This window comes from Zingiber officinale, chromosome 11A (assembly GCF_018446385.1).
Source record: "Zingiber officinale cultivar Zhangliang chromosome 11A, Zo_v1.1, whole genome shotgun sequence".
Classification (NCBI taxonomy): Eukaryota; Viridiplantae; Streptophyta; class Magnoliopsida; order Zingiberales; family Zingiberaceae; genus Zingiber; species Zingiber officinale.
The window spans coordinates 73308734-73321263 of record NC_056006.1 but is presented as its reverse complement, the minus strand read 5'-3'; the positions used below and the strand labels follow the sequence as shown (position 1 = coordinate 73321263).

The 12530-nt window shown below is 37.1% G+C and overlaps 2 protein-coding genes across 2 annotated transcripts; one reads left to right on the top strand and one right to left on the bottom strand.

Moving 5' to 3' along the window:
- Positions 1-351: 351 nt before the first annotated feature.
- LOC122030884 (molybdenum cofactor sulfurase-like) lies at positions 352-2572 on the top strand. The gene has a single exon (XM_042589933.1). The coding sequence runs from the start codon at positions 583-585 to the stop codon at positions 2368-2370; it is 1788 nt and encodes a 595-aa protein (XP_042445867.1). The 5' UTR covers positions 352-582; the 3' UTR covers positions 2371-2572.
- An 841-nt stretch (positions 2573-3413) lies between these two features.
- LOC122032458 (histone H3.3) lies at positions 3414-4213 on the bottom strand. Its single transcript, XM_042591745.1, has 2 exons — positions 4054-4213; positions 3414-3961 (listed from the first exon to the last, which is right to left on the bottom strand). Exons 1-2 carry the CDS (start codon positions 4123-4125, stop codon positions 3623-3625), a joined length of 411 nt encoding a protein of 136 aa, XP_042447679.1. The 5' UTR covers positions 4126-4213; the 3' UTR covers positions 3414-3622.
- Positions 4214-12530: the final 8317 nt, after the last annotated feature.

Genomic DNA, 12530 nt, shown 5'->3' with positions numbered 1-12530 from the left:
ACTTATTGATCAGTAGAAAAATATATTAAAATTGCTCTATCGGTGCCTGCAATGATCATGTGGACTGTTCTGAGGCCGTAATCAATGTAGAAAAAGGTTGGAGAAACGAATTCAAAGCTGAATTAATGCTTGTTTGGTAGCTTGGACGACTTCAAGACCTGCTGATGATAAGAAATCGAACGTGAATTAGTCTAGCTGCTAAGATCAAAACTTTGCTTGTAAGTTGGTAGTTGTAGAAATGGAAGGCAACGACCACCTTGTCATCTTGTTTCTGTCGTCTTCTTGAAGTTATCGCTTGTAATGTAGTCCATGAGCTCCTCCCCATCACCGTCTAGATTTTTTTTTAGGATTCATGAGGCCTCTGACATATGGCAGAAAAACTAGATGAAGATGAAGATCTAAGATGAAGTCAAATACCAATCAATTTCTGCCAAATTGATTAAAAGGCCAGTTTGAGTAGTCTGACCAATTCTCTGTCAGCAATCTTCCAGCCTATAAACACCGTGCTCTGTTCTTCTTCATCCAAAAGCGCCTCTGAAGGCCAGCTAAAGCAACTAGAAGAGGAGAACAAGTGAGATTCAGATGGAAGTGCAAGCTCCTTGCAAGGAGATCTCCGAGGTATGCACCTCTGGTTGTTTTCCTGTACCATTAATCAACCTGTTCGAATCCGGCAACACTAAGCGCCGCGCAAGAGCCACCAGTACGAGGACCACGCGATCGAACTTTGTCAAATCATCGACAGGTTCTGTTTTCCTGAACACCCATTTCACCAATCATGAGTCTCTGCCTTCCCTCGCCGAAGCCTTTCACAGCTTCATCACAATTTATCCGGAGTACGGTGAGACGCAACGAGCAGACCACATCCGGGGCAATGAATTCTCTCATCTGTCTAGCCACGTTTGTCTCGACTATACAGGACTCAGCCTCTTCTCTTATGCACAAATGCACCCTTCAGCGCCGTCGCCGTCGTCGTCTTCCATTCCTTCGACTTCCAGCCACTTGCAGCCTCCTTTCTTTAGCATCTCCTACAAGTCAGCAAGCTTGAGTTCCCAGCTGCGGAGAGGCGATCAAGACATTGATCTGGAATCGGCAATTAGGCAAAAGATCATGCACTTCTTCAACATTTTGGATGATGAATACTGCATGGTCTGCACTGCGAACAGGACCGCAGCTTTCAGGCTGTTGGCGGAGTCCTACCCGTTCCATTCCAACAAGAGGCTGCTCGGTGTTTATGACTATGAGAGTGAAGCCGTGAATGCGATGGCCGAGAGCGCACGGAGGAGAGGAGCCAAAGTCATGTCCGCAAGCTTCTCGTGGCCAAGTCTAAGAATTCATTCTGCAAGTTTGAAGGAGAAGCTGAGAAACAGGAAGAAGAAAAGAAGTGGCTTGTTTGTCTTTCCAGTTCAGTCGGCGATAACCGGAGCCAGGTATCCTTATCTGTGGATGAATTTGGCAAAAGCAAGTGGATGGCAAGTAGCACTGGATGCTTGTGCGTTGGGACCAAAGGATCTAGATACACTGGCGATCTCGTTGCTCCGACCGGACTTCATCGTCTGCTCTTTTATCAAAGTGTTGGGCGAAAATCCATCTGGATTCGCAGGACTCTTCGTCAAAAAGTCCAGCATAGCTACATTACAGTCGTCGACGATCGCTAGGAGCATCGGAGTTGTGAGCATCGATCCTGCAAGAATGCTGTCGCAACTCGATGATGATTTTTCAGCCACAAATTTGGATGCTGAGCCTTCTATCACAGAGTTAGACTATAGTGTTCGATATGGAAAAGACGCGGAGGTTTCAGTAATAGATGAGAAAATGGAAATCCTGTGCAGAGGATTAGACCACGCAGACTCATTGGGTCTAATGCTCATCAATAACAGATTGAGATGCATAACCAATTGGCTAATTATTGCTTTGATGAAGCTGCAACATCCTCCATCGGAGACTGGTCGTCCACTAGTTAAAATTTATGGTCCCAGAGTAAAATTTGACAGAGGACCTGCCTTAGCATTCAATATCTTCGACTGGAAAGGCGAGAAAGTAAAGCCAGTACTCGTGCAGAAGCTTGCGGACAGAAGCAACATTTCCCTTGGCCGCGGGTTCCTAAGTAACATTCGGTTTGCAGACGAATATGAAACTGAAAAGGATGAAGTTTTGGAGGGAAGAAGGTCGCCCTGTGAAATGAAAGTCGCAGGCAAGAGAGGCAAAGAAATGTGTGGAATCAATGTTGTAAATGCTTCCCTCAGCTTTCTCACTAACTTTGAGGATGCATATAGACTTTGGATTTTTGTTGCCAAGTTCCTGGATGCAGATTTCGTTGATAAAGAAAAGTGGAGGTATATAAATCTGAATCAGAAAATGGTTGCTGTTTAATCTTTTATATCAATAAAGTGTCAGCGTCTGACTGTGTTTTCAGTTTTAAGTTTTCATAAATCCACTGCCACAGGATGCTTTACAAATTGTGGTGATTTTTAGGCGTGGACGTCAGCCATAATCTCTTTTGTTTTTCTTACCCTTCGTGGGTTTGTCAAATTAAGTAAAGAATGGATTGAAATAAAATATATATTTTTTTTCATCTTTTAATTAGTGGAATCAATGGAATGATATTACAAGTCAAATAATATAGATGATCGATCCAATTTGTCAGGTCAATTTAACTCTTATCTAGTTCAACCAACTTCCCCGCTCAACTCGTTCAATCGTTAACCTAACCGATCTACTTGATCCGGTTTGAGATCGAGGGATGGATCAACTGGATCTAACTCTTCAAATGGGTTATCTTCTATCGGGTATACCTTTAGTGGGCCGACGTCGAGCAAATAGAATCCTGCTGAATCAATTTCTCTAGAGACCAACAAAATTAACCAGCCAAGGCGCTTTGGTTAGTAACTACATCTATCGATCTAAATTGCATGCTACCTAATTCAATATTTTTTTAACAGGTACATTTTATCCAGAGTGCCCTATAAGGTAGCATCCCACCCCTATTCACTACACGGACCCCATAATTTAATTTACCTCCCTTTGAGTAATTTAAAGGAAAGACGATTTAGCTATAGAAAATTTCATCTCCCTAATTCATAGGAAAGGCAAATGGATGAGCGTAAGTTTCTATCTTTATTTGCCAAAAACCAAAAAAGAGAGATTGGTCCTTACCATCTAGGGAAGGATGACGACAGAAAGAGGAAGAGCCATTTCGGTAATCTCATAAAACATGAACCGCAGACCAATAAAGTCTATCCGATAACAGGATGACTAAATTGACCATATCAAAGCAGAACGAGGAAATCAATCACAAACCTATCAAAAAAGAAAGATACAAAGAAAGCGAAAGAGTTGCGACACCAAACGTACAGAATTAGCCTACAATTACAAGGCAGACAACACCATCACACGAAGAATAGAATAATCGATCCTTCAACAATGCAAGATATTATCAAAATATGAACGGCAACTACAAAAACGTGCAAATAGCCAGAGATTATCAATCCATAAATTTACAATCAGTCTACCATAATATAACAAGGTTCTCGAATGTCTTTCTAAATAAAAAAAAGTTAATATTGCTCAACAAACATCCTTCCAGCATAGGCCAAGCAATCATGAAAACGATGGATTTCACCGATTAAGCGCGCTCCCCACGGATGCGGCGAGCGAGCTGGATGTCCTTTGGCATGATCGTCACGCGCTTAGCATGGATAGCGCAGAGATTGGTGTCTTCAAAGAGACCGACAAGGTAGGCCTCAGCAGCTTCCTGAAGCGCCAGGACTGCATGGCTCTGGAAACGTAGATCCGTCTTGAAGTCTTGCGCGATCTCGCGAACAAGCCGCTGGAACGGCAGCTTTCGGATCAGCAACTCCGTACTCTTCTGGTATTTGCGGATCTCGCGGAGCGCCACCGTCCCGGGACGGTACCTATGAGGTTTCTTGACACCGCCGGTGGTAGGGGCCGACTTCCTCGCCGCCTATGTAAGATCATTAGAGGAGATCTCGTCAGAAAATCAAAATACTACGCAAAACAACATCTAGCCAATCGATCGATCAGAAGTGTAGGCACCTTGGTGGCGAGCTGCTTCCGGGGAGCCTTGCCGCCGGTGGATTTGCGAGCGGTCTGCTTCGTACGAGCCATGGATCGGCGCCGGCAAAGTAAAGGTAGGGTTTCAAGCGACGAAAACTCAAACTCACGAGATGACTTTCGAATCGCGGAAAGTACAGGACGTATATATTGGAAGATCAGGATGATTTCCTTTGGTGATAAGATGAATCTGACGGTGAGCGATTGGTTGCGATAGCACGCGATCCGTGTCCTTTATCCTTATTGGTGAGCAAGCTGTCGATGAGGATTGCTGAAACCGACTTCGGTTGGACGGTTGTGATTGGTTAATGGCGATCCACGGTTTAAATCGAGGAGGACAGTTTGTTTGGATTCCTAGAAAACGGTATAATTTGTTGGCAGTGAAATGAAATTTGCATGCGCTCCTTCCATGGTAATTTAAATTTTGTAAATTGCTTTTCCCCCCTCCCCTGACACGCGCACCTCCCCTCCCCCCTCTCTCTCCCCCCTTTAAATGTCCGTTCTGCCCCTCTATCTTTTTTGATTTTTTTTTTATTTTTTTAGTTTTATTTTTAAATTTAATTTTATTTATTAATTTTTTCATTCATAGTTATAGATTTTTAAATTTTTATTTAATTTTAATTTTTTAATCAATTTTATTTATTATTTTTCATTAATACTTATATATATTTTTAATTTATTTATTTTTATTTTGTAATTAATTTTGTTTATTATTTTTCATTAATACTTATATTTTTTAAATTTTATTTAAGTTTTATTTTTAATCAATTTTATTTATTATTTTTTAAATACTTATTTAGTTTTATTTTAATTAATTTTATTTATTATTTTTTAAATACTTATTTAGTTTTATTTTAATTAATTTTATTTATTATTTTTTAAATATTTATTTAGTTTTATTTCTTTAATCAAATGCGTCGGGAGAAGAATTTGGAGACAATTTTGATTAAGATTTTTATTTTTATATATTTTCATGTTTTTTTTATTATTACATGTACTCTTCATTTGAAAAAATTATTTTTGGTCCTAAGTTATGAATGTGTTCACTATTAATTATTAGCATTTTTGTTAGTTTTAAATATAAACTAAAAATAAACATAAATTATAAACATATAAAAAATTATTAAAAAAATAAAACTCATACAAAATGATAAAAAAAATTGATTAACAAAAAAAAATCAATAAAAAATAAAATTTAAAAAAATCAATTAAAAAAATAACAGTATTATGAAAAAAAATAATTAATTAAATTAATTAAAAAATAAAAACTAAAAACTAAATAAAATTTATATAAAACTGAAAAAATAAGTATTGATAAAAATAATAAATTAAATTAATTAAAAAATAAAATTTAAAATATACTGAAGTTATTTTTAAACAAAATTAATTTAAAAATTAAACTAAATAAAAATTAAATAAAATACAAAAAATAGAAGAGGAGGGCACATGCGTCTTTTGGCAGGGAGAGAGGGGAGAAGGAGAGGGGTGTGTGTCAGATGCGGGGTGGGAAAAACAGCTCTCTTAAATTTTATATACCGTCTTCATATCTAACAATTTCGTATCCTAAAAATTTTATTTCCACTAAATATAATGCACATTAATTTATTTAATTTATCTAAAAAATTTTAAAATAATTATAATTTTTATTAAATTTAATATTTGAAACTAGTTCTAATATATTTTTTATCAAATTAAACAATTAAACATGACTCTTTTTCACTTCAATTAAATAAATTAGATTTTTTTTTATATTAGATTTTTTTTTAAATGATGTTAAATTTAAAAAAAAATATATTAAAAAAATAATTGATAGAAAATATATTATATTTTAATTTAAATACTGAATTTAAAAAAATATATATTTAATTTTATATTATACATTTGAAATAATTAAATAATATTTAATGATCAAATTAAAGGAAATAAAATTTGACAATGAGATACCTATATAAAAAAAGAATGCACTATACCATGCTCTAAATTGATGGTGGAATTGATTTACACTTTATTTTAACTCTTTAAATTCCTGTGTTGGTTGATCCCTTAGCAGCTTTTCCAACTCCTTATTATCGTATCTCAGAGTATGTAACTAAATTTAAATAAGGAAAGAAGAATAAACTTTTTATAACTTTAGAAACATAATATATAAATAGTCTTTAACTTGCATCCATAGATCAAATTACAAAATGCCTCAGAATATGTTACTTGTTGAGACGATTCTTTAATCTTCAAATTATTTACGGTTTGATTCTCAAATGCAATGTGCTATAGGCTATAGGGTATGTGTAGTGGGATGGTAAATTTGAATCGTTGAGTTGTCATGACAGATTGAACATTTTTATCATATCTGATGGATGATCTTCAAAATTAGTCAATGGCTAAGTACTTTGGATTAGGTTTAAAAAGTTACAAAAGTAAGGTTATTATTGTACCCCATGGAAATTTTAATATAATTAACTAAGTTAGAGTTATCAGTTATGTTTTATTGTATTTGATATCCTGTGTCTAAGTACACAAGAACTTAGAAGAATAAGAAGTTGAGCGAAGGATGTAACTAGAGAGAAGGATGGTACAAGAGAGAGTCGATGGCTCAGTGCGTCTAAAGTTGTTTTGCTTGGGACTAGCGTTGATGGCTAGTCACAAAGCACAAAGCTCCTCAGAAGTCAATATCGATGAAGGGAAGTGATATTAGACGAATACAACAAGGCAAGGTGAGAATCAAGCTTCAGATCTGATATGGTAAGTGAGATATGCCTCGTACCTTCTGATCAACTTTACTTTGACATTAAATCTATGACTAAATTAATGTGTAAATTAAAAACCAAAAAGGAAAATTTGAAAAGAAAACTTAGAAAATAAAAAGAATCTTAACAAATTCTTGTTTAATAGAGGAACTTGATAAATTGAAAATTAAAAATACTAATTTAAAGGAACAAATAAAAAAAATTAAAAAATTCTATATGCTCATATTCTAGATATTATCAAGAGACTAAATTAATATTTTAGATACCATAAGGGTTAAATTAGAAAGTTATCATTAAAATATTTTCCTAAAAGATACTTGATCAATCCATTAGGAAGAAATCTATATTGGGTTCCCAAATCCTGCTTAGAATAAATTATTTTTAAAAAAATTATAATTTGTAGAAAGAAAATTAAATGTTTAATTTCTTTAAAATACTTTGTCTAAAAGTGGTTGTTGTTCCAATATCCAAGAAGGCCTAGTGTCTCACCGCGCAACCTGGAAACTAAATATTTAATAGACTAACTATTAAATAATTAACTGTTATAATTTTTTTTTAATTTTCTCAATCTAAAAATATTTGTTAATTACTCAAAAAGATAGTTTTTTAGATTTTAGTTTTAGAATTTATTTTCTTAAGTTAACTCGTTTGTGCAAAATTTTATATCTGCTTTATATATGTCTGTTCAACCCCTATTAAAATTTTCAAAATTTTTTAATATTTAAAAATATTTTTCAAATTATTTTTTAAAAATTTATTTATAACTTATTAAAGTCAAGATTTTGTCAAAATTTAAACTTTAATGATTTCCTGGATAATCATTATAATAGTATTTTCCCTTAGACTTTGTTTTAGACTTATTTCAAAGTACCCCATTTTGTATGTGAACAAAGGGGTAGAAGTGGAGGTTAAGTCTAAGGGGAGGATATTTATTTAATTTTTGCACATCGCAAAATTTAATACTGGGTTATTAGTTGTTTGTGTTCTTTGATCCTAACTTAACTTAGGTTGTTCACATCAAAAAGGAGAAGATTGTAAGTACCCCATGGAGGTTTTGATGTGATTAACTAAGTTAAAGTTAGGTCCTATTGTGTTTTGATGTCCTGTGTCTAAGTGTGCAAGAACTTAGAAGCACAGGAAATCAAGCGAAAGTCGCAGCTAATGAGAAGGAAGGCACGGGAGAAAGTCGACGGGGCTTTGTGCATTCGAGGGATGAGGTGTTGTGAAAGAGTATGCTGGCGAACGAGAAGGAAGTGTGCGACATTTCTAAGGGACGAGAAGCCGAAGCGGAAGACTACTCGAAGGCCGGAAAATGGGTTCGAGTGATCCCTATTCCGGATAGTCGAAATCACCCAAGTAAGCAGAGCCAGAGCGGAAGACCCGGACCGAAGCGAATGGAACCGAAATGGAAAACCAGGACCAAAAAGTCAACAGGAGGCTGACTTTTTGGGTCCAAGCACTCGGTCAGGACTTCAGGTGCCCGAACTAGGTTCGGGCTCCCGAAACACAAATTATCATAATGCGACGTAGCGCAATCCATTGTGACTTGGATAAAATTTTATCCACATCCAGGCGCTTGGAACCCTTCCAGACGCCCCGATCAAGGCTATAAATACAGTTCTGGTCTCAGAAGTTAAACAACAACACTTGTAATCAATTCTCTTTCTATTTAGCTTTGTAATTGAGTGTTTCAACTGCTGTAAGAGATTTCTTCGTCTGAAGGAGACTTTTAGTAAGCTTTACTTACCTTGGATTAACAACCACCTAGGTTGTAATTAAGTAAATGATCTGCCTCTTTCTTTCTTTAATTAAATTTCTTTTTATGCAAGTGTTTCTTAATTTAGCTTGAAAAGATGAGAAAAGTTTTATTTTTTATTTCAGGTTATTCATCCCTCTCACCCCTCCTCTAGTCGACTATCAAGGGACCTATAATTAATGTGGAAAGGATTATCATTGTGAGCACGTGAAATTAAAAATAGGAAGTATTTTATGATTAATATTTCATATTGATGTGCATTGAGAATTTAACAAACTTAGTACACCTAGGATCGATATCTCTAATTCTATATATAGAGAGAGTATATTAATTGTAATATATTTTGATTGAATAATTATAGTGGAATGGGAAAAAAAATTATTAATATAGAAGATATTTAATTTGTTAATAGGTATAGATATAGGAATGATTAAATCATGATAAATTTAGACACAGAGGATATAAAATTCGATCCAAATCTGATCTATTGTTATCCCCACTACTTACTAATGTTTTTAACTTTAAATTTATATGCTATATATATATATATATTAATGTCTTTTTTTTACACTGAAAATAATTTTAATGGTAATTTACCAAAAGATGTATTAGTAATCGACCTAGAGAGCTCTGATTGCATTCATTGCAGGTCATGTGGATTCCTGAGATTACAAGCAGTCCAAATATGTCCTCCGTTATTTATTTCGGTTTCTTCGGAGGTAGGATTTTATATCGAGCCTAACGTGAGATTTTGATCGAAATTCATTAGTCGACCTAGAGAACACCGATTACATCTATTTCAAGTCTTATAGATTCCTAAGATTACAAGAAGTCTAAATATGTCCTCCATTATTCATGTCAACTTCTCTAAAGGTGGGATTTTATATAAGGTCCAATGTCAAATTTCAACCAATTTTTTAAATAACATTTTAATATTGTAAAATACCGAAAATGGGTGAATCACCATAAGGGAATTTTCCGAAATTTTTAGAAATTTTCTAGGAATTTTTCGGAGATCATATGGTGTAGGTTACGGGAATAAAAACTGGACTCCGGAAAAGCCTGTTTAGACTACCCCATTTAAGCGAGGAAAAGTTTATTTTTCTTATCCTTTTTATTTTCTTTCTTTTCTCCCCCCCCCCCCTCGAACTACTCCCCAACAGTTTCCTTTCTCCTCCTATTTCTTCCCCTTTTCTCTTCTCTTCTCCTCTTCCTCTGCCAGCACAAACCACACGCGGAGCATCTCAACGCCGTCGACTTCTGCCCGAGCCCTAGGTCCCCAACGCCGATCCCTTGCCTCTGCCTGTCGACGCCATCCTCGCCGGCCGACGAGAGCCAAGGAAAGCCGATCTCTTCCTCACACGATTTTGCTCTGCCCTAGCACCGACCGCGATTTCCTCTGCTCGACACCGACCCTTATCTCCTCTGCTCGGTGTCGCCGACGCAGATCTGGTCTCTTTCATTCCGTCGACTTCTCCCTTTTCCTCTCGCCGGCGTTGCCATCCACTGCCACCATCGTCCCTGTCCATTGCCGCCTCTCACCACTGAGTGCCCCTGCCGAGCGTGACCTTGCTTCTTCCCTCTATTTTCGGCCTCTCGGCCCATCGACTCCTCTTGGCCTCGATCACGCCGGTGCCGAGGATCTTCATTGTCGGTGCAGGGCCACCGCAGTCACATTCGAGACCTTCCCTTGTGCCCTAGTGTCGGTTGCCTTCTAATTTGCCCTAGTTCTCCACTGCCGAGCCACCTATTTGGCCAAGATTCTATCGTCGAGTCTTTCTCGGTCACTTCTTCAGACATTCTCAGTGAAGTCTCCGGTAGAGGAAGCAATTGGCAGCACTTCAGGTAAGGCATTGTATTCTGTAATTAGGTATTTTTGATTTGTGATCTTATCTTCAACCGACAATGAAGAAGAATTCCAACAGGACTTGCTGTGGTGCTGGAAGTGTGATCGTAACGTGAAATAAGACTTGCTGTGGGATTATTCTTGGATCCGGCAGTCACTCCTTCCGGCAACTCTTTGATTCTAGCAACAAGAACGACTGTGATTTGAGGTAAGGCATAAGGATTTGATATATGTATTGAATTAGGGCTATATTGGGTAAGATGCTATGATTGATTATGCTTATTGCAAGTCCTAATTCGATTAGATTAGTTAGAATCGATTGAGGAGTTAGATGATCCAATTAGGGTTTATAATTGGATCTAGATTTATGTTAGCTTCTCGAGGATTTGATTTAGCTAATTTATTTATATGTAATTAACTAAATTTGGATACCATGCATTACAGGACTTTGACGTGAGACGAGCATCTCAACGTCGGATTTGGACTGGATTGGATTTTTCGATTGGAGGCGGTACCTTGACTTATCTTTGATAATGTCATGTTGATATGTTTAGTAGGTTATAACCTTTAGTAATGATTATGTTCATCTTTGCTTCGGTTGGTCACTACCTGATACCTGTAACATGTTTGTTTTGTTTACTTATTGTGCACTTCATGTTAGTACCTACCTGATTATACATGCTTATAGGGGTAGTGACACAACCATATGTTTATTATGTTCAGGATCTAGGTTTTTATACCTTATCAGATCTGTGTACCTTTGATTTGGTTCATTATCCTATGGTACACATTTTATATATATATAGATATTACTATGTTGTTTAAGATTTTGTCATGCTTAGTGTCATGCACCATTCACATGATTGCATGCTGTGCGATAGTCTGCTCCATTATTGTTGAGCACATCGCCAGTTTCATCTCTGTCGGTGCTCCACTGGTCCGCTCATGGGTCGCGTGACGCAGTGTGGTAGCACGTCAATTTTGCTCGGTGGTGCTCCACTGGGACGCTCAGGAGTAGTGTAACTGCAGCGTGGTAGCACGCCGAGATCCCTCCCTGTCATCGTGTACCGGGAAATAAGAGCATTGCGATCCCCCACTTATGATTTGGGGTAGGAGGATAGGTGTACTCCGACAGCATCCCGTCCACTCAGTCACTCATCAGGAGCAGTGATGGCAAAGTGCACGGTTGTCATAGCCCTACCCACTCGATCTCACCATCGTGTGTGAGATGACTGACTGGCAGTAGGGGTGACCAGGACATGTCATTGGCATCATATGCATGTTGCATTTATTGCTTGTGTTTGCTACATTTATTTGCTGCATTTGGATGGATGCATATGATTGACATGCATACAGGATTTATGACACTCTCGGGCTGACGACTTGACTATTCTGATAGGAGGTACTGGTGAGTACATTTGAAGTGCATGAATCAAGATGTGCAGGTACGAAGGAGCCCAAGCAAAACATCGCCCTCAAAGTATCAAGAGATGAACTTGAGTCAGAGTCTTCCCTCAAAGACGAGAAAATGGTTATGATGGTAAGACGCTTTATGAAGTTATGTAATTCTAGAAAAACTAACAATCCGCAGGGTACAAAGAAAAGGAAGATCCGCTGCTACCACTGCAACGAAAAAGGGCGCGTCAAGGACAACTGCCCCAAGCTAAAGAACATGGACAAAGACAAAGGCAAGAAGTTTATCCAAATAAACAAGTGCAAGGTCTTAAAGGCGACGTGGGACGATATGTCGTTCGAATCGGAAGTTGAGACCTTCTCCAAACTTGCATTAATGACAAGTCATCAAGACGAGGACTACGATTCAAGCTCGCCCGAAATGAGCATTGAGAGCATCGATGAAGGGGGAGCTACTTCGGAAGAAAGTAACAGTTCAGGGGGAGACACAGATAACGAGATCGATAAGGTAAGTCAGGTACGGTCTCTTCCTCTCGATAAACTCTTTAAGTTTGTTAAATTGTTAACTAAAGATTACTGTAAGTTAGAAAAGGAAATAAAAAATTTTAAAGTAATTCTAGCTAAGTCTTGCCCATTAGAAGAGTTAAACAAATTAAAGTTAGAAAATGAAAATTTGAAAAGACAAATAGATTCTTTAAAA